Here is a 20,035-nt window from a genome sequence, read left to right as displayed (position 1 = left end):
CGAAGCGAAACGAGTTTCCTTATGGCTTAGAGTGATAATCAATCTAAACGTTTAGCGTCTTGATTTAATACTCATTTTGAAGCAAAATCTATCGAAAGTGGCAAAATGTGAAAATTTATTTCGAGTTTATCACAAATTAATACTGTCAAGCTAGGAAAAAAGAAACTATTAGATATGTAAATTATAATTGCAGTGATATGACGAAAGTGATTAATATTCAGACGTGGTATAAATCAGAAAAGCATATGTAATTGTGAAATTCAGCGTGAAATTAAACCATAATCTCATCGTGACTTCAATCGTCGCCTGTCGCGTAACGCGAATAATATAACACGAATAGCGAGTTGTTTACCCTCGTTATGAAAAAAATTCACAATGGCACCTGCGTGATATAATTCGCCATTCTTTTTTTTTTTTTTTTTTACATTCCGAGATTTTCACGTGATTGCAGGAGATATATACCGTTTTCTTTTTTTGTTTAGTTTGAGATACGTTAGACTGAGCTCGAGGTGTTCATGAGCCGTTTTAATGACACGGTTTATTCGGTCGACGGCGTTGCGAGAATATCGAGAACGCATTGATTTTTGTAGCGAAGATCGATTACCGCCGGTGCAAATTAATAATACAGCCTTTCACCGCGAGATTTCCAAGGCGATTCGCCGGTCTCAACGGGGGCATATCATAATATCAAAACGCGTTACGAGCAGCGGCGACAATGCCGGGAATCTGAAGGATTCGACGTCGAATTGGCTGGATCGGAATGACCGTCGGAATAGTTGAAATAATTGTTTTATCGTTTAATTAAATCGTACAACTGTAAATATACCATGTGTCCCAACGTAAATTGAAACTGCAAGATTTCACGAGCAATCATGGTCGCCCGACTTTTAAAGAGATTAACTTAATTACCTGGCGCCGTAAATTTGTTTCGTGTCGAGATAATCTCGAAGTTAGCTATGGAGTTGATCGTACACATACATTCTGCAAATGGTTTATTTAATTTTTTATTTCATTTTCTCTCTCCCCCCGGAGAGAGAAAATTTTTGTCTAAAGTGTTTCTAACACTCGAGTCGAATTTTTACTTTTTACAAAGAGTCTCAATTTCTTATCGTTCCCTTTTCCAAAGAAGAAGTTATTATTGCCTCGAAGAATCATCAACGTTGATACTTTCGTAACATTGTCACTCGGTAAAAATTCATAGCCCGTCGCTTCACTCTTGAGATGCTCGCCCGTTAAAATTAACAATCGATAAATCACAATTTACGACCGAGCTGCAAATTTCCCCTTCTCCTTCAGGTTTACACCACGACGATTGTAAACCCCGAGCGTGAACCAAACGTATCTCGTTTCGCCGTGTGATCGCGACATATGCCAGCTAATTGAGTATAAAGCCTCATCTTTTTCACCTAAGCCAACGCGTCATCCAGTTTCCTCGGATCAATTTCTTGACCGGAAGCGCGCCACGATCTCATCAAATTATTGCCAACGTCGCATACCAGTTTCATCTACGCGTCTACGTACGTGTTGACGTACGAATATAACCTAGTCACGATGCTGTCCCGCGATATTGATAAGTGATAATCACCACTGATCCACTTCTCTCTCTCTCTTTCTCTGTGTAACGCGAAATAATTTAATAATGGCAGATTAACGCGGCTCGCAAACGATGCAGGGAAGATGTTCGAGGACATTAGTATGCTAATCGTTCCGCCGGCGCCAATGGTTCCAATAAATAATTCTCTCAACGCGCCGTCAGACGACAGCCTGTCCTCTGCTTGTAACTGCTACCGTTACATCGTTCATCCCTTGTGAATTGCGCTTCGAGCCTCGACCGCCTCTCGTCTCTCTCTCTCTCTCTCTCTGTCTCTCCTCGACGATTCTTTCTTCTAGGTTTATCACGCGAGAAAAAGCCTGCCCGATTCACTCGTGATCGCGCATAGCGATAAATTACGCGGAACGTTGTATTTCACTCGTCGCGTGTATCACGTATCTCCCTCGTATCATCATATCGGGGCCTCGGGATTATTTTGCCTCGCTTGAACGGTCAATTTAACCCCTTTGCGCCTGGCAACTGGTTCGCGGGCCATAACGAGTGACCGCGACCGTACACAATAATTCGTCGCTTTCTTTTTCTATTGAACTCGTCGGTGTGACATCACTGGATAGAAATTATTGAGAGGTAATAAGTTTATTTATTTTGCCTGGGTTATATTTAAATATATTTAAATATACTTAAAATTAATAATAATTAAAATATATTAATAATATTTAAATATAATTAAAATTAATAATAATTAAAATATATTAATAATATTTAAATATATTTAAGTATACTTAGAATTAATAATAATTAAAATATTTTAATAATAATAATAATATTTAAATATATTTAAATATACTTAGAATTAATAATAATTAAAATATTTTAATAATAATAATAATATTTAAATATATTTAAATATACTTAAAATTAATACTAATTAAAATATATTATTAATAATAATGTATTAATAATAATATTTAGATATATTTAAATATACTTAAAACTGCAAGTAAAAACTCTCGCAGTCGAGATTTTTCTGATTTCCTTAGCTTTTCTTCGGGGGATCGAGCGATCGAATGGAGGAGGGAGGATTCACGCGTGTTGTAGGAGCGTTTACAGATTACGATATGTTAATTATGAAAAAATTTGATAGATTTGAAAATTCTGGATCGTGGAAAAGTACAGCAATGGTAATTATTAATGGTAAACACATGCGTTTACTTTATTTTCGAATCATATCGAAACGCGACGCTCAGTGCGTGTATGATGAACGCGATTCCTGTTTGCAACTTTCATGTCGCGACGTGTATTGCGGTCGTGATTCGATATCATAAAATAATGAATGAATGCGACTAATAAACGAGCAAGCAAGAAAAAAAATCGATCGACCGTGACAACAGCAGCAGGATTATCAGCTCAACGACCACGCTTACAGCCATCGAGTTTTATGTTTACGAAAGTTTCGCTCATGCCTCTCGTCGATGAAAGGACAACGTCCATTAAAACATTATCTCCCATCTAGAAGCAAAACGCTCCGAATACTGGTTTAGAGAATTTCGCCAGCTGAATGTGAGAGATAAGGCGAGCATTTCGAATAAATTCATCAATCACGCGTCGGTGACTTTGCCGAGTAAAACGACGTAATGACACGCGTCAACTTTGATACGTCGTGTAATTTCGATACGTTCTCACTGGTGTGTAATTTGTCCCTGTAATGACAGTGATCGGCTAATTAATTGATCGGTGGCGAATAAATTCACCACTAAATCGATCGCGTGTCTCTCCTCTGTAATGATACTTCGAATATCGCGCCGGTTAAGTGGAGCGAGCATGCTCGAGTCTCTGCGTCGAGAAGAATGCCCGGTGGTGGTCGATCGGAGTACACCTGTGTTCGAGGGAAAAGAAGGTGCGAGATCATCTTTCACGGTCTTTCGAAGCGTCAGCGATTGAAATATATATACCATTCGATCCCATTGGGGGAACTTGCCGACGTTGTCTATCGATTTCAAAGCAACCGGCTTCCGCCAACTGAATCATCCACCCACGCGTCCTTACTATTCGCTATCGTCCGATTCATCGCTCACTTCATTCACTGTCAGGTTCTTATAAGTTAATTGAGATTTTATGATTTCGTACGAAAATTTCATTCGATTAATACAGGAAACCTTATAACGATTGAACCTGTAATTTAAGATAATTTAACACGTTGAATGCCATAGGAGCCAAGATTAGTAGTAACACATGATTCGAATTTCAACATAACTGAAAACACTCTACAACGATCTTCCCTCCATCAACTTCATATTTAATCTATTCACACTTACAATACAATTCGCTAGATTACAATACAATTCGCTAGATTACAATACAACTCGATAATCTCACTGTTATTCACTACCCTACCAGCTACCTAAATTTCTTACCAGAATCTCTAGATAACTAGAAATATATCAAAGATTATGATTGAACCTATCGGCTATATATTGCGAAGCCTCCATTTAGATCTTTTTTTCTCCTTTCAATAAATTCAATTCGCACGATTCGAGTGAATGTCGATACTTCGAAATTTTTCAATATTAGCTTCGTTATTATAACAGTGTGAAGAAATTAATGCATTATATAGAACATAATTTTATTCAAAATAGATTTAATTATGCATGTAACATGTATGCGTAAATACTACTAAAGAGCTGCAAACAGAGAGAAAATGAATCAGTATAGTTTTCACAATATGTGACGATTTTTTTTTATGCAATTTTTTCCTTTTGTTCCAACAGATTCATGTTAATCGTCTTAGACCAACCGCCATAAAATCCGCGTGGCATTCAACGTGTTAAAAATAATACATCATACGAATCATAGAGTTGGAAATATAAAAGGGGATTGGTGTGAGGGCTTTTCATATAATCAATTTATAATCGCAAGAACGTGTTTCAATTATCGTGTTGCGTCGATCGATCAATTCCTGTTCCTGATCCTTATCTCGTACATCCTCCTAAATTCCAGTATTTTATTTCCGCTCGAAACATCCTTGATCAGCCAGACTCGCAAATGAAAGCCAACGAGTCAAAGGCCATTTTTACGATACGTAAAGTAGAAATCCTTTTTTTTACGTAACCGTGAAAGTTTCCACATCTGTCGCAGAACTGAGACTTTTAATCCAAGGTTCGAACGTTACGTATCCTTGCGAGTTGCCAATTTTTTTCATTCCGTAGAAAATTTTCTAGAGCAGCTGATGGTCGTATTCAGGGAAATTTCACCGTCGAAATATTTGCACTTCGATCGATGGAATTCGAGTCACCATCGATCTTCGCGCTCTCAACTTCAACGAGAAACGAAAAAGAAAGGGGATTCCCAGGTATCTTGGCGTGGGTTCTTACGCGTGGCGCAAGAATCGTTAATTTGTCGGGTCGAGAAGCGAGTACAAGTGTCCTGGCGGTCTCACGTGGTCCTCCTCGCTCATTCGTCAGCGGTCTTACCATCGTGAACGTATGCAGGATACCGTGGTGCAGGATTCACGCGTGTACGAAACGGTGTGAGGTACGACTAACCAAATATTTATACATGTCAATCACGAGAGACGACGAAACGTTCGCTGTCTAAACAGGCCGCAGGGCCTCGTGCAACGCGCAAGCCATCCGGTAGCATTCACCGTCTCGTCGATCTTTTCGTTGCTGGTTGCCCTATCTCTAACGAGTGCTCCATCTCTCGATAGTTACCATTTGTCGCGTTTGATTCCTCGTCGTCGAGAAAATCGTAGACGTCCAATTCATAGTGCTTTTTAACACATTGTGGACGGGAGACGCGAATGCAGGTCTTTCAGTTTTCAACTGTTGCGGACGATGAACGCTTTTTTGCGTTGTAGGGCACACGACAACGTTATATGTAATTTATATTATATATTATAACGTTATATAATTTTTCAAGAAGTAGGGAAATTGTTTCCTGACATACCACACCAAGAAACGTTACTAGAGGTATTTTCATTTTATTTATAATAAAATACCTCTGAAATGAAAAATAATTAATAATTTTAATTATTAATAAAATAATACACCTGTTGAATCCTTTCAATCATATATTAAATAATTCAAAAAATACAAATATATACATATTATATAGGAAAATATAGGCTTTATGTTTGATCAGAGCATACCGTCCTCAATGTGTTAATATAAATATAAAATAAATAATAGTTAAAATCTAAAATACATAATAAATAATTCTTAAATCTAAAATACATAATAAATACATAATAAATAAATAAATAAATAATAAAATACATAATAAAATACATAATAAATAATTCTTAAATATTATTATAAAAAATATATACTAATATTTAAGAATATTTTATCAATGTGAATTAAAGAAGTGCATATATGCATTGTACAAAATTTCTCTGTTGCTCCAAAATTGCGTGGGCCCTGGAAACAATGTGTCAATTTTTCGTCCTTGCTGTCCGGGATGGAAGATCAAATTGTTCCTGCTTCGAATTATAATTTTTCTCGTTCGTTTCTTTTCTCCACTCTGCTAATTTTCATCTTCAAAGTGAACGTAACGTGTCCCATTCTACGCGCTTCTGAATTTCTGTGAAAAGAACAACAAACCTAAAGCTAATTCAAATTTAGACAAGAGAGAACGTTACAATGAACGAACGAAAAGTGGTTGAGAAAATGACGAAAGGCCGGTTGTTGAAATCGTCGATACAACACGATGCAACAAGCTACGAGTGCTTTCGCTCTTGGCGGACTCACAAAGAGTATGCTAATGATACGAGCCGATGCATCGACGTTGAGTAAACACGAGCTTCGAATTCTTCCATGGCTCTTCTATCACTGTAAGTCACTGTTGACGATTACTCGACAAAACGCGTCGAGATGGAGGATGCTTCGCTTAATTCAACGCTCATTATAATCGCATCAACCATCGTTACGTCTCGCGAGCGCGAGAATTTCGCGCAGAATGCACTGTACTCGAGAACACTTCTTTTTTTAAAATTATTATTATTTTTTTTAGTCGATTAGTTAAAACAAACACACGTACGAGCTCGGCTGCCAATTAACGTGCCTGGTTGAAAGATTGATCTAAGACTGGAAATTCTATCGCGAATTTATGGCTCTTATTATGCTAATTGGCCCTACGTACGTATCCGTTTACTACTGTTAATTTGCACCTTCGTTTTTATTTCTCGCGTAACAAGCCTACGATTTTAGAATATCGTTAATGTATGCATGCCCAGCCGGAGAAAGTTTCGAACAACGAATTCACACGAATATTCAACGACTTCTTCTTCTCGCCGTGAAACGTCGCGATTATGGAACACTAGATCCTGGATCGAGCCTTGTCAGCGGTTCGTCGCACGATCAGCGTTGGCCAAAGGTTAACGAGAAGACCCGCCACTGACATTTTCGGTCAGTGACCGGATTTAACATTCGGTTACATGTTCCTAGATAATGAACTTAATTTAGCTAACATTAGAACTACCGACGACTAAAGCGTAAAATTTCCATCAGAGACATTAAAGTAGAGGAAACAGAAAATGTTTGTAATACAATAGGGTACACAAGCTTTTATTTATGTATTTTGCCAAGGATCATTCAAGTCTCCAAAAATACCTAAGATATGTAACAAAAATATATGTATATAAAATACAATAATATAATAAAATATATATATAAAATAAAATAATATAATAAAATATATATATACAAAATAAAATAATATAATAAAATATATATATAAAGTAAAATAATATAATAAAATATATATATACAAAATAAAATAATATAATAAAATATATATATAAAATAAAATAATATAATAAAATATATATATAAAATAAAATAATATAATAAAATATATGAATAAATATATATATATATTATAGTCATTTTGATCATTTTGATAACTCTAATATTAACACTAATTCTAGAACTACCAAAATGATCAAAATGACCATTTGAATATTTTTGTTAAATATTTTACAGATATAAAACAGTATATTTTTGGAGACTCGAATAATCCTTCATAAAATACTTAAATAAAATACTTAAACAAAAGCTTGTGTACCCTGTTGTACTCTAAAGATTTTCTGTTTCATTTATTTTAACGTCTCTGGTGGAAATTTTATGCTTTGGTCGTCGACAATTCTAGTGCTAAAAAAGATTAAACCAGTCCAAGTAGCGTATCTACTTGAAATTTATCTCTAAGGTATATTGTTGAATGTACTATTATGTGGTTCAGTGGCCAAGACTACAGCCCTATCAAAACTCCATTTTTCACAATTTTACTCTGCGTCTTGGTATTTAAAATATCTTTCTGACTCTATTGAGCGCAGGTTAAAGCGCATCCAATGATTTAGATTCAGCTCAATTTACTTGGAACGAGGAGTTGAGCAATTTCTCGGAACTTTAACTTGACATTTGATCTCAGGCTGTTTTCTCGTTGAAATTATCATCGCTGAATAAAATGGCACTCGGCCGGTACCAGTTTCATTGAAAAATGATAAATTACTCTGTAATAAAGAAGCATTAAACAGCGTTCGGATGAAAGAACAAAGGGTGACACGAATAGGCTCGTCATTAGACGAATTACACCGGAGGCAGAGAATTAGTTTAACAATAGGTTGTTAAAGCATCACCTGCTGGTGACAACAGCGTCAATTAGACGCGCCAACAGAATGATTTTCTCACGTTCCATTACGATAGATAGGGACGACTTGGCGATTGTGTAAAAAAAAACTTTTATGCGCATTTCGAAAGAGGCCTTTCGTCGCGGCCAACAATATCGCTGATATATTACAGTAGACCGCGGTATATTCAAATCACCGCCTTATTACGATACGACAGGCTTATTACGATACGGCAGGCGGTGTTATATCGTGCATGCGAATACGCGGTCTGTTCTCGGTTCTATTTGCCATATAACGGCACAGTTCTCAGTTACCCGGTGAAAACCCGGAGACTCGCGGAGACCTATAAATTATTACCGCACGTCTATCCAATCGCGGCGCGGCCGGTTCGCGAGCTGAAAAGAATCGCGGACCAATGGTGGCAGAGAATGTCCAACGCTCGTAACCACCGCCTCCGGATCAACGACGGCGCAGTAAAATCGGGAATATCGGCCGCTGGAAAATCGTCACGCTATCCGATCGGTCGATGATCGACGTGTCACATTGTATGATAATCGCGGCCGATATCGATACACGTACGCTCCGGCGATCCATCACTTGGAATTCCATTCCCTGACCTGGAAATTCGTCGTCCACTGTCGCGCGTTCCGCGCGAAACGATGCCAAGGATCTCTCCAACGGGGAAAAATTGCAAGCTGCGGCCATTTCGATGGTCGATTGGCCTGTTGTTAACCCCTTGACAACTGCGAGACGCCACGCGTTTTCTAAGCTCAACAGTCGACAATGACGTTGTTAGGAATTAGTCGTGCACGATGAGTCGTCCTAAGATACTTTGGAAATAGGGAATTATAGGATGTATAAGCACAACAGAAAGGGCCCAGAAAGGACAGAAATAGTTTAGTACTGTAGCAAACACAAGCTAGTATTGTAACATTTTTATGTCTATAAGTTTCGGAGTGGAAGTATTTTCTTGTTCAAATAAATAGTTCTGTGAAAACTGTAAGGTATAATTCTTAATTATATTCTTACAAACGTAACAACGTCTCCGAGGAAAATTCGGAAAAAATTATATTTTTCTACGTGCTTGATATGGCTCTTCTCGACACTTATGCCCTATATTCTAAGTTACCTACTTCAACAAAGCGATCATTGATAAATTTGCGTCCAAATATTGCGAAAGAAATTTATGTATTTATAAGGAAGGGGCTGACTACGATGCGATTTCGTTGGCTGAAAATCGTGTCGATCTTAGTTTCCATCCTGCGTCTATGTAGAATTTTAATGATCCTGAATCTCCCCCCCCCCCCTCCCCGAGAATATAACATTTCAAATTATTATCTTTCTCGGTGATTTCAGCGACCGTGGTTATAACTCTGTTCTTAATTAAAAGCGACGCGACTCGATGGAAAATTCTCCCGTTACTACACACATTTACTCTCGTAAATTTCTCGCCAGTTTAAAGCCGCAATGAAACGAGCCAAGTCCGGGATTAACTCTCAATCAGCTTTTCCATCTGGCCACGTAAATTTAATCCAGCGTATCGGAGTGAATTAACTCAGCGTGTACTCGTTTAACGTACTCCGTGCTAATAGACCATTAGAACACTGCTCGTGGTTGTGTTGTGTCGCCGTGTAAGTCGGAGCACGAGTGGACGAGTTTCTTCGGGTATAGCGTTGAAAGTTTGGCGTCGACACACCCTCTTCGTACGGTAGTATACCCCAAACGAAAAGCACGAACGCATAAACTCTGGCCGTGAGAGAGATAATTCGTACACGTGCGGGTTTCCGGTGTCTGGCAGCCGAAAGTATTGTACAAAGAGACAGATCCCACGCGGGTGCACAAACCGTGGACAAACATAAAGAAACACTAGCCGATAGGTCAGTCCCTGTCTTCTTGATACCAGCCTTGCCACTTTGAATGTTATCGGTCTACCCTGCTGCGCTCGGGGGTTCATATATCGAGATGTGTATCGAGAGCAGAACACGCAGTCCCGTTTCTATTGGAAGGCTGGGTCTCTCCCATTCATTCGAGGCTAGTTGAAATTTTCAGTTTTATCTGCGTAACCGATGGCTGTTCTTGTTGGTCGTGGTTGATCGCTAGAGCGTGAAGATTCGTTGCAAAATAATCTTTAATCGAATCGAAATACTTGGATGGAAATATATATTCTAGGAGTAGAAAATTTCGAACGAGAAGCTTCAATTTCGATCGGATTTTGCCGGAAGTGTGACTTGAAAATAATCTTTTCATTCTTGCGATATAATTGCGCCCTTTTCACAAAATTATCTGGGAAATAATATTCCTCGCAAATTAAAGCACCGCGAGTTTACTGCGGCAGTACATCCAAGTCTCAATATCTTCTCTCTCGCCATGGTATTAGGGGTATCCATAAGTAATATCGTTTTCTTTTTTTCAAATTTAATAAACATTGCCATCTAGTGATAATAATTTAATTTATTATGACATAATATTCTAGTTAAATATATTGACATTTAGTGTGCTTATTGTTACATTTTGAAAAAATCTGAGTGATCCCTATAAGAATGAAAGAGCAAAGTGTAAATGAATTCCATGTTAGATATTTGATATTTTATGAATTTCGAAAGCATAGCAATGCCTTGGGTACCAGACATGTCAATTGGTTTCAATCTGGAAGACCTGTTTTTATTTTTACTTCAAAATTCACATTATCTCATTTTACAAAAAGGGAGTAGAAAGTTTGTCAGAGAGATGGGTGAATATTGTCAATAACGATGGAGATTATATTACAGATTAAATCTTAAATTTAAATTTTATAAAATAATCTTAAAATAATAATAAAATAACATTAAATTTAAATCTTAATTTTAATCTTAATTTTAAATTTAATAATCTTAAATTTAAATTTAATAATAAAATAATCTTAAATTTAAATTTAATAAAATAATTTTAAATTTAAATTTAATAAAATAAAATTTTGTACGATATCAAGAAACAACATTGCTTATGAGTACCCCTAATATTACCTGTAATATTAATTTGAAAGTACGCGTGCAATAAATCCTTCCGCCGAATATTTCGTGTCACATACGTAAAATTGCGTTAACCTTTCATTCTCTGACTCACACCAGATCGACTCGTGCACTAGAAACCCTATCCCTCTGCAGGTGCAGGTACCAGGATCAGGAAACGAGTTTGCAATTCAAATGCCATGCCTCGTAGACTTTTTTTCTTATGCTCCTTAGCTCGCGTAGTTGGCCTTAAATTTTTACTCCTGCGACGGTCTTTCCGATCTCTAGTTATCTCGCGTATTAAAAATGATAATCGATAACACGGAACACGGCTATTTTTATCAGTTACAATACGATGTAATAACAAAATTAGCACGTCCTTTATCGTTCGTTTTGCCATTTCGAGGGATAAGAAACTTGCCGCGTTAATTTACGACTGGGAAATTACAGTTAGAATTAAAAGAGAAGTTGCGAGCGGAGGATGTTATAAAATTTAGTATTCAGCGGATGATAGGTTTAGGTGTTACAAACGTATGATAAGTAATGGTTCATGGAGTGATCTTTTTTTTCGGTTTTGTTAATAATATCGTAACAAGCTAGTAAATTTGGTGTCATAAATTTAGGACTGTGTGCCTGCGAAATAAATTGAAATCCTCGAAATTTTTAACATCTTAGAAGTTTGGAATGATTAACGAAAAATTAACGCTAACGGCTATTATTCACACGCAAAAAAAAAAAAGAAGAAAAAAATGCGCGAAGCGTTGAGTTCTGTTTCATTCGATAAATTTATAAAATTTACGAAAAATTGGAATTCGTTGGCTGTTTCATTCGATAAATTTATAAAATTTACGAAAACTTGGAATTGAATTAGTTAAAAAATTTTACCTCAAAATTAATGGCGCGACCGGGGGAGGATTGGCCGATTATCGCGACGAAACGCAAGCGAAATCGCGTCGCGTCGTGTAGACGTTGTGAGATATTTCCCCGTGGAAATATCTCACGACGATGTCTCTCCCGTGTGTGCGAGCTGCCAACGAGCGACCGGCTAATTTCGACGTTCGAAAATAACGCCGGGCATACCAGCTGACTGGGCATTTCATTATCAGACGGAAAACGACTCCGACTCGCGACGAATTCATGACTAACACGCTAATTAACGTGTTTCGTAGGCTTGTCTCCTAGCCACTCACTGGCGAGAGATCTTGAAATGCCGCTCGTGCCGGGATGTACACGATTCAACAAAGTAACAGCGTCGGCTGTTACGAGCACGATGATGTTTTACGAGCCGGAATGAGTGGCTCTTTTCATTTTGAATGTTCCAATGCACGAGTTCGGTGTAAATGCCTTTCAACGCACGTGCAACAATACGTTCGAATGCGAGTGTTTGTTCGAGATGATACGCTTTCTGCGTTTCCCTCGTCAAAGAAAGCTGCGATCGAGTTATTGCATCGATGACAGGGACCTTGCAGTAACGATTCAATTTATGGTGGTAAAAGTGTTTTGAATGTTCAACAAATATTATCGTTCCTTGGAATTATTTAGATCCAATGAACAAACTCAGAAAAATTACTAACGATAGTTATCATTTCTGTGATCAATGATAAGCAAGTAGCTACGTATTGACTTCGTATTCTCGTCGATGTATGAAAGTAATTTATCGAAGTCGAGGATTGTGACGGAATTCGAGAGATCGAGTTGACAAACGTCTAACGCGACGTGTTGACTGCCACTGTCGTCGGCTACTAAAGAGAGGAATTTTCACAGACGCATATACTTGGCGATATTTGGGGGGGGGGGGGGGGGGGAGAAAGATGGTTTTAGCCCTTAGCTGCTATATGAGTTGAGCGAGCTTTCACGTTCGCGCGAGTTTAAACTTTCAAGAGACAGACGAGAATGACGGTAACAACTGCCAGGGCGAGATTAGTACTTCATATTCGAAATCCTTGGGATTCCACGCTGAAGAGAACAGAATCGGAAAATAAAGGAGTTTGTTCCTAAGGTGGTTGATCCTTGGACCAACTGATGTGTTCAGATAGACGAAAGCCAATTGTCAGTGTCGCGAAACAAAGGCTGAACTGAAAAATAAAAGATATACTGATCGTAAGAGTAACATAGTAACATAAATCGACATAGTAACATAAAATTGTAAAAGATTACTACGTATTGGCAGAATTAATAAACGCACCGTGTTGTTTAATAGTTGAAAATCTGTCATTCATTGTCTCAGGAAATGCGTTATAGTAAAAGGATATCATATTGAGCATTTAAATTAAATGTATCTATACCATCAGGATCACTTCTATTGTCTTCCTAATCTAGAATCTAGCTCAACATAAGTTTCACATTAATTTAAAAATTTTTAAGTCCAAGGTCATTTGAAGTTCACATCATAAACATATTTGAATGCATTTTTTCGCGAGCTACGTCGGTTAGAAAAAAATACACGTTTCCTTCATGAAAAATGCCAGTGACCTTGAAGAAAACATTAAAAAATTATATTTAAAAAAAACAGTTCTTTTATCCGGTTCGTCTCTTCAATCAATTTAAGTTACGTGGTACTTTTGTACTGTCACTATTAGAGAAGATATTCAAATGGCCAGCTTATATACGTATATAAGTCACTCACGTGCTGAAGTAAAAATGAATAGAATAAAAGGAAAGCAAGGGGAAGAAACAGAAGAGTAACGGTGGTGACACGATCGATCCATCGAAAAATCTTTCATCGACACATCTCTCTGCGCTAACATCGATTATTGAACTTATCTTCTAACACGAAACTTTAAGTAGCACAGGTGAATAAAATTTGCCAAAATTGACGAATCGAGACTCCTCGTTTGCTCATGCTTAATTTCCATCGTAAGTTCGCGCTGTATCTAAAATTCCAACTCCCCCTACATTTCGAAGTGCGTGTATCTCCCTAACGTATCGTTTCTCCGAGAACGACGATCATTCCCAGTATCTCAGTGACGTCTCGGCAATTAACGATAAATATCATTAAGTTGTCGTCGTAGCCGTAATGCCGCGTGTATGACGCGGTTCGTATAAAGAGGATCGATTAAAATCACGATGCCAGCGAGAGAGGGCCCGCCGACGATGAGGCAACAAACCGATAAGGATCCGAGAACTCGATGTGTGGTCCGTCTGTGTGTGAATATCCGGCCGATCAGAAAACAGCGCGTTGACCACATCGCGACGGTCGAGTCGACGTTGGTACCGGACGGAGGCGCCAGTCAGTTAACCGGCTGGACGATGGCTTAATTAAGCGACGCGAAACGCCTGAGCGAAACTATCTTTTCTTATCCCGTTTTCTATAAATCTTTGCTCTACTCGCTATTCTAAATATCATCCGCTCCGCGCCACAAGAAAGAGATTGACTTGTTGAAATTCTAATGCGTGCTGCCTGTTTTTTGATTGAACGACGCGACGCGGAATTGGGAGGTTGCGAAGATTGGATAGAGCGATAACGAAAACTTGGCTTACTCTCGATGCTTCGTTAACGCAATAATTACCAAAGTACTTAAAACGACCAATTTATAATTTTCATAATTAGATATTTTATAGCGTATTTTTAAATATTTAAATAATTTCTCGTAAAAACGAAAAGTGTTATAAAGTTTCTCTGTTTCTTGCCTTTCCAGTGTCTCTGATGGAAATTTTTGTGATTTCAGTGTTAATGCTCTAATTTAGAATTTTTGGATCATTTGTTGTAACGACGAAATATCAGTAGTAGTAGTAGTCGAAGCTAAACGTACGAATACATTCCTCAGGACAGACGTAAAAAAAAAGTGAATTAGATTTGCAAAATGGGAAAATAGGATTTTCTCCAATTACCACGATCTGTTCTATTGACGAGAATTCTTAATTTTCATTAAAAAAAAAAAAAAAAAAAAAATAGGTGGGATAGAAATATCTCTCTGTCTCAAAGATCACATTTTCACAAATTTAGTTTCATCAAATATCACTCTTCGTATCATTCTTCCCTCGAATTTCTCGAATAAGATTAATCAATTCTTAGAAACCTCGTTCGCTTTCCAACTCGCCAAGTTAATTACGATTCAGGCAATGACCCGAGCGAAAGTTTATGCAAAAAAATTTCGTACCACGGGCAGGATGACCGTGTTGTTTGGGTGGTTGTAAGGGCGGGTCGAGAGCACCTCGTGAGAAAGTACCGGTGGTACCGGATCGGTATTAACGTGCAATAAACCACTGTGTTAGTCACGCATCGGCCGGATGCGAAGCGCGGCGCGCATTGAGCCACGGGTACGCGTTTACGAAGGTGAAAACATTAATTCGGCTTATAATTTTTATGCAAAACAGGCCTCTCGGGCGTCCAGCTTCGCTCCGCATGATCGCGTTCCCTCCTCTTCCTTCCTTCCTCACTTCTGCCCCGAGACTTTCGACTTAATTGCAGAATATATATCTTGTCGCCAAGAATTAGAAGGCCGTAACGCGCTATAAGCCATTTAATTCAATTTTATCGACGTCTCGAGAGAAAGATTATCGGTTGCTTTTCCTTCTTCAATTATACTGGTTGTACTCGATGATTTACGTACGTCCTCACTCCCAATGGATAGTTGGATGAAATTGTAAAACTAGAGTTCAGACAGCACTTTATCGCGTCACATTCGATCGTAGATATTTAGGGATTAGAACTTTAGGATTTGAAAACTTGTGATGTTCCAGAGTTTCACGCTACAGCTACCGAAAGTGGTTGAAAATGATCAATCTGTAAGTTTTGTTTGACGTAGGAACAGTGTATTTTCAAAGATTTAAATAACTTTTCGTAAAATTGTAAAAATATTCCATTGTGTCATAAAGTTTCTCTATCCTTTTGTCTTTTGTCGGTAGTTCTAGCTCTTATATAAGTTGACCTTCGTTTATTTCCGAGGTTCTCGAGAAATAAATTTTCCACAGTGAAAATAATTTATAAATTTCGAGCACTTTGATCGCTAAACCAACGATGAATTAGAGATTCGATGCAACATGTTTTTTTCTTTCCTTTTGCAGGTGGTTTGGCTGACCGCAGTCCTGTGCCCGCGGCTTGCTGCCGCCAACAACCTAACGTTATCCTCCTCGTCTCGTAAGACCAGGGAACATCCATACAGGGGACATATCTCTCGCTGGTAAGTTTTCACTTCATCCTTTCGTCGTTACAATCGTTTCAACAAAAGGCACGTTTCGTTCGTCACGAATCGTAAATCATTCGATAGGAACGACCGGCGAAGTATCTTGGCGTCGTTCAAGCTTGCAACTTGTGTCGACATGCCAGTGACGTTATTCCGCGCTGAATGGCTGAATTTCGATTTTCAATCAGCAACCGTGGCGCCCGTATATCTCCTGCACGCCTCGACGTTACGCCATTATTTATCCTGCCTGTCGCGAACTGTCTTAATTATTATTAATGACTCGTGCAAGAGAGGTTCGACAGATGAATGCGAAATTATCGATTCTCCAGCAGCTTTTCCACGATTTCACGCCGTATTCTATTCCTGTCTGACGTTAGACGCCAGAGCTAGTGGCATCCGGATATCTTACGAGATAATTGAGGCTAGAGTTATTACTCGTCGCATGACCAGGATACTCGGTATAATTTTATTCGATGTTTCGAGTAATTTACGTTACGATAAACGATAATTTATATCCACTAGAATGGTAAAACTTGAAATTGAAAAATATTTATGTATACCGGTATTTGCCAGTTCTGAAAGAGTATTGGAGATATTGATAATATTGTTGGTTCAAGGCGAACGAGTCCTACTACAAAAATATCTAATTTATAATAATTGCTTCGTTGTTTTATTATTTAAATAAAATAAAAATTACATCGTGGACATCCGAGTAAAATACGAGTAAAAATAATAGTTATGTAGTTTCAACTACCTGAGCATCTCGTAAGTAACAGCTCTATTAGACACGAGTCATCCGTTTTCAGAAGCATGCGTGAAATGTTACTGCATGTTCCTTCTACAAGTATCATTTTCTGTAAGCGTCACGTCAGATGCATTCACATCGACACAATGGAGAACCACGTTTCCGTTTCTTTTTTTTTCTTTGACAGTCGCCTCCCTCGATTCGCTCTGCTCTGCACGTTCTCTTTAGGTTAGAAAATTCTTTGAATTTCGACGAAGTCGGCAAATTCGGTCGTTCTCGAATCTCGGCTGAACGTTTCAGGACGCAGGCCTTGGAGGACACGACCAGGCGGATGACTTATCGAGAGATGAACATGATTCTACGACACGAAGGAGGTGAGGACGGCCTTCCAGTGGATTGCTGCCCTACGGTAGAGGAAATGGTGGAACCGGTCGGCGGTCGAAATCGGGAAAACATGTACGTCCAGCTGTATCGGGATGGCCAGAACGCCCAGAGGTTCTTCGAGTACTCCTGCAGGCCAGACGTCCTCGACAAGCCGTGCAGGTTCATCGACCGGAAGTTCACTAACCAGTCCAGATGTGTGCAGAAGTTCTCATACACATACGCTATTATTGAAAATTCTGGATCGACGGTACGTAATGTAAAGTGATCTCGATCTAGTTTCCATTAGCCTTTTCGCGAATTGCGTCTTGGTGCGTGTGATGCGTTCGTTGGGCGTTGATTCTTTCTTTTCTTTAAACCAGTTCTTTCCTTCTTTTTCACCATCTGTAAAATTTTGGCGAAAGTATTGGCGACCGAAAACTTGCAAATTTCGATCCATAGAAGAACAAATTTAGATTTCACTGTTGCTTTTAGAATCTGTACATGTTGTAGCTGATTGGTAGTATTTTTGCTCGCAACAGGGCGGAAAGGAGGAACACGGTAGGCATCGGCACAGAGAACGTATGATCCCTACGTTCGCTGGAAACACGGTGGGTGGATCGATGTGGACGTTGGACTACATTAAGGTGCGAAGTGGGTGCAGCTGCGAGGTCATGCCGAAGCCGAAGAAGAAAAAGAAATACAAGAAGAGCAAGCCAAGGGACCATGACTTGGATCCGGAGACCTGAGATCTGTACAACCGTAGAATCAGGACAGATCGATCTACCTCCGTGCACGCGATTCCACCGATGAGAGGAGCATTGCCTCGAGCAACGAACAATACCCGTCGAAACTTTACCATCCGATAGAATCATGAAACGCGTTCCAAACCGATGCGATATTTGTATAAATTGTAACACGGTGAACGAGGTGTTCTTTCTTTTCTCGGATTGTACAGGATCGAAATGTTACCAATGGAAGAGTTCAATATTATCGTTGAAAGTGCCTCGATGGAAGCCTGTGTCGTTTCTACCAGTGGATCATCGACGTGGATCGCGATTGTTTTAGAACGATTGTTTCTATTATTGTATTTATCACGTGATAAGGTATTAATATATTAAGATAGAGGAGGTTCCGCCAAACTGTATTCCGCTTGTTTTTGATAAGAGATTGATATTTTTAGATGACGGTGAAAATAAATGTAGTAGTACAACGATGTCAGTAGAATCTCCTTCGAGTGGGTATAATAGTGGATAGACTGATATTACGATACAAAGAGCTGAACGTGCAAAGTGTTTGATGTCTGCGTTTTCTAAATTGTCAGGAAAGTATAATCGTATGCTAAAAGAGGCACGGTATAATTTGATATATTGTTTCGTGTTAATAGCAGATGAACGTCTCGACCAGATTTGTATTTGACATTGGAGAACACTTGCGGCCAGTTATTATCGTACGCTCTTATGATGCATGTACATTTTGAAGTTATATCTATTTTTAAATTACAGGGAAATAGTAGGTTTTATGATATTTATAGATTTTATCGATAATTTCATTGTGTTTCATAGATCTGCATATTACGATAATTCGTTATACGCGAATAACGAGAACCAAACAGAAATCTACTTAAATTTATTTAATGTATTGAAGTTCTATTATGCCATTAGGCCTGTCTTATCTTTTAAAGCACTGACTAGGAGAATTAGAGGATGCGATGGACGAAGCGTCGCATTAGCTAGTAACCATGACAATTATTAATAAATCTGAATGCGATAAGGCGAAAGGAATAGAAATTCGTTGTGTAATCTAAAATCTAAAATACGAGATAACAGATAATAGTAGAGTTTATTTTATATATATAATGATACGTAAGTACTTTTATACGAGGATAATTTTTAAACGTATATATGGACAAAAGTGTACATTAATTTAACGCATAAGTTACTAATATAAAGCTGCCATTATTTTAATAGTATTTCATTGATTTATCTGTCGCTTTGTATATATAGAAAAGTACATGAACATCAACATGCGTTTTATGCGTTATATTAATGTAATATGTAAATTATAAAACAAATAATTATTCTTAGATTTAAGAATTAAAAACGTTCGGGAATGTCGTACTTAAGTAGATAAAGTTGTATTAGTTAGATTAAGCAATGAACGAATTATAATACCCGTTTTTCAATTTAACATATTTATGAATGTACCATAGTAAATCACATTAGCGCAGGAACCTTTCCAATAAGCATATTCTCTTTTTTTTCCATCTGTACTTGTCGTATTAATATTCTAACAAGTGGTTTCAACTTGATAACACTCATGTATTATAATCAAGCATTAGGTTTACAGATTTATTTTCTGTACTGCCATGTATACACTGTACATAAATGATATTAATACAATTGTTATAAAACGTATTCGTTATTTCTTTTTCCTGCGCTGAATGCAGTAATTGATTTATATCTCTATTCCTTAGTCTGTCTTTCTTTTTTTTCATTACAAAGTTTTTAGTTAATCGATATGATAACTATGAAATAATTGCTTTTGTATCTCCAATCATATCTCTTTCGCGTGAAAACATAAATTTTATTATATCTTTCTCAATTTTGACATGAAGTTGTTGGATTTGTTTAATAGTAT

The 20,035-nt window shown here is 37.9% G+C and overlaps 1 protein-coding gene across 3 annotated transcripts in view; it reads left to right on the top strand.

Annotated features, from left to right (window-relative positions):
- The window catches only part of LOC122532773, a 113,270-nt gene extending 94,528 nt beyond the window's left edge, over nucleotides 1-18,742 (top strand). For all 3 annotated transcript variants that reach the window (XM_043661838.1, XM_043661848.1, XM_043661856.1), the window contains exons 3-5: nucleotides 16,172-16,287; nucleotides 17,336-17,666; nucleotides 17,938-18,742. In XM_043661838.1, the coding sequence (XP_043517773.1) occupies nucleotides 16,172-16,287; nucleotides 17,336-17,666; nucleotides 17,938-18,144 (654 nt within the window). In that variant the 3' untranslated portion in view covers nucleotides 18,145-18,742. The remainder of the gene's footprint in view (nucleotides 1-16,171; nucleotides 16,288-17,335; nucleotides 17,667-17,937) is intronic.
- Nucleotides 18,743-20,035: the final 1,293 nt, after the last annotated feature.

This window comes from Frieseomelitta varia, unplaced genomic scaffold (assembly GCF_011392965.1).
Source record: "Frieseomelitta varia isolate USP_RPSP 00005682 unplaced genomic scaffold, Fvar_1.2 scaffold_140, whole genome shotgun sequence".
Lineage (NCBI taxonomy): Eukaryota > Metazoa > Arthropoda > Insecta > Hymenoptera > Apidae > Frieseomelitta > Frieseomelitta varia.
This window is presented reverse-complemented; position numbering and strand designations above follow the sequence as displayed.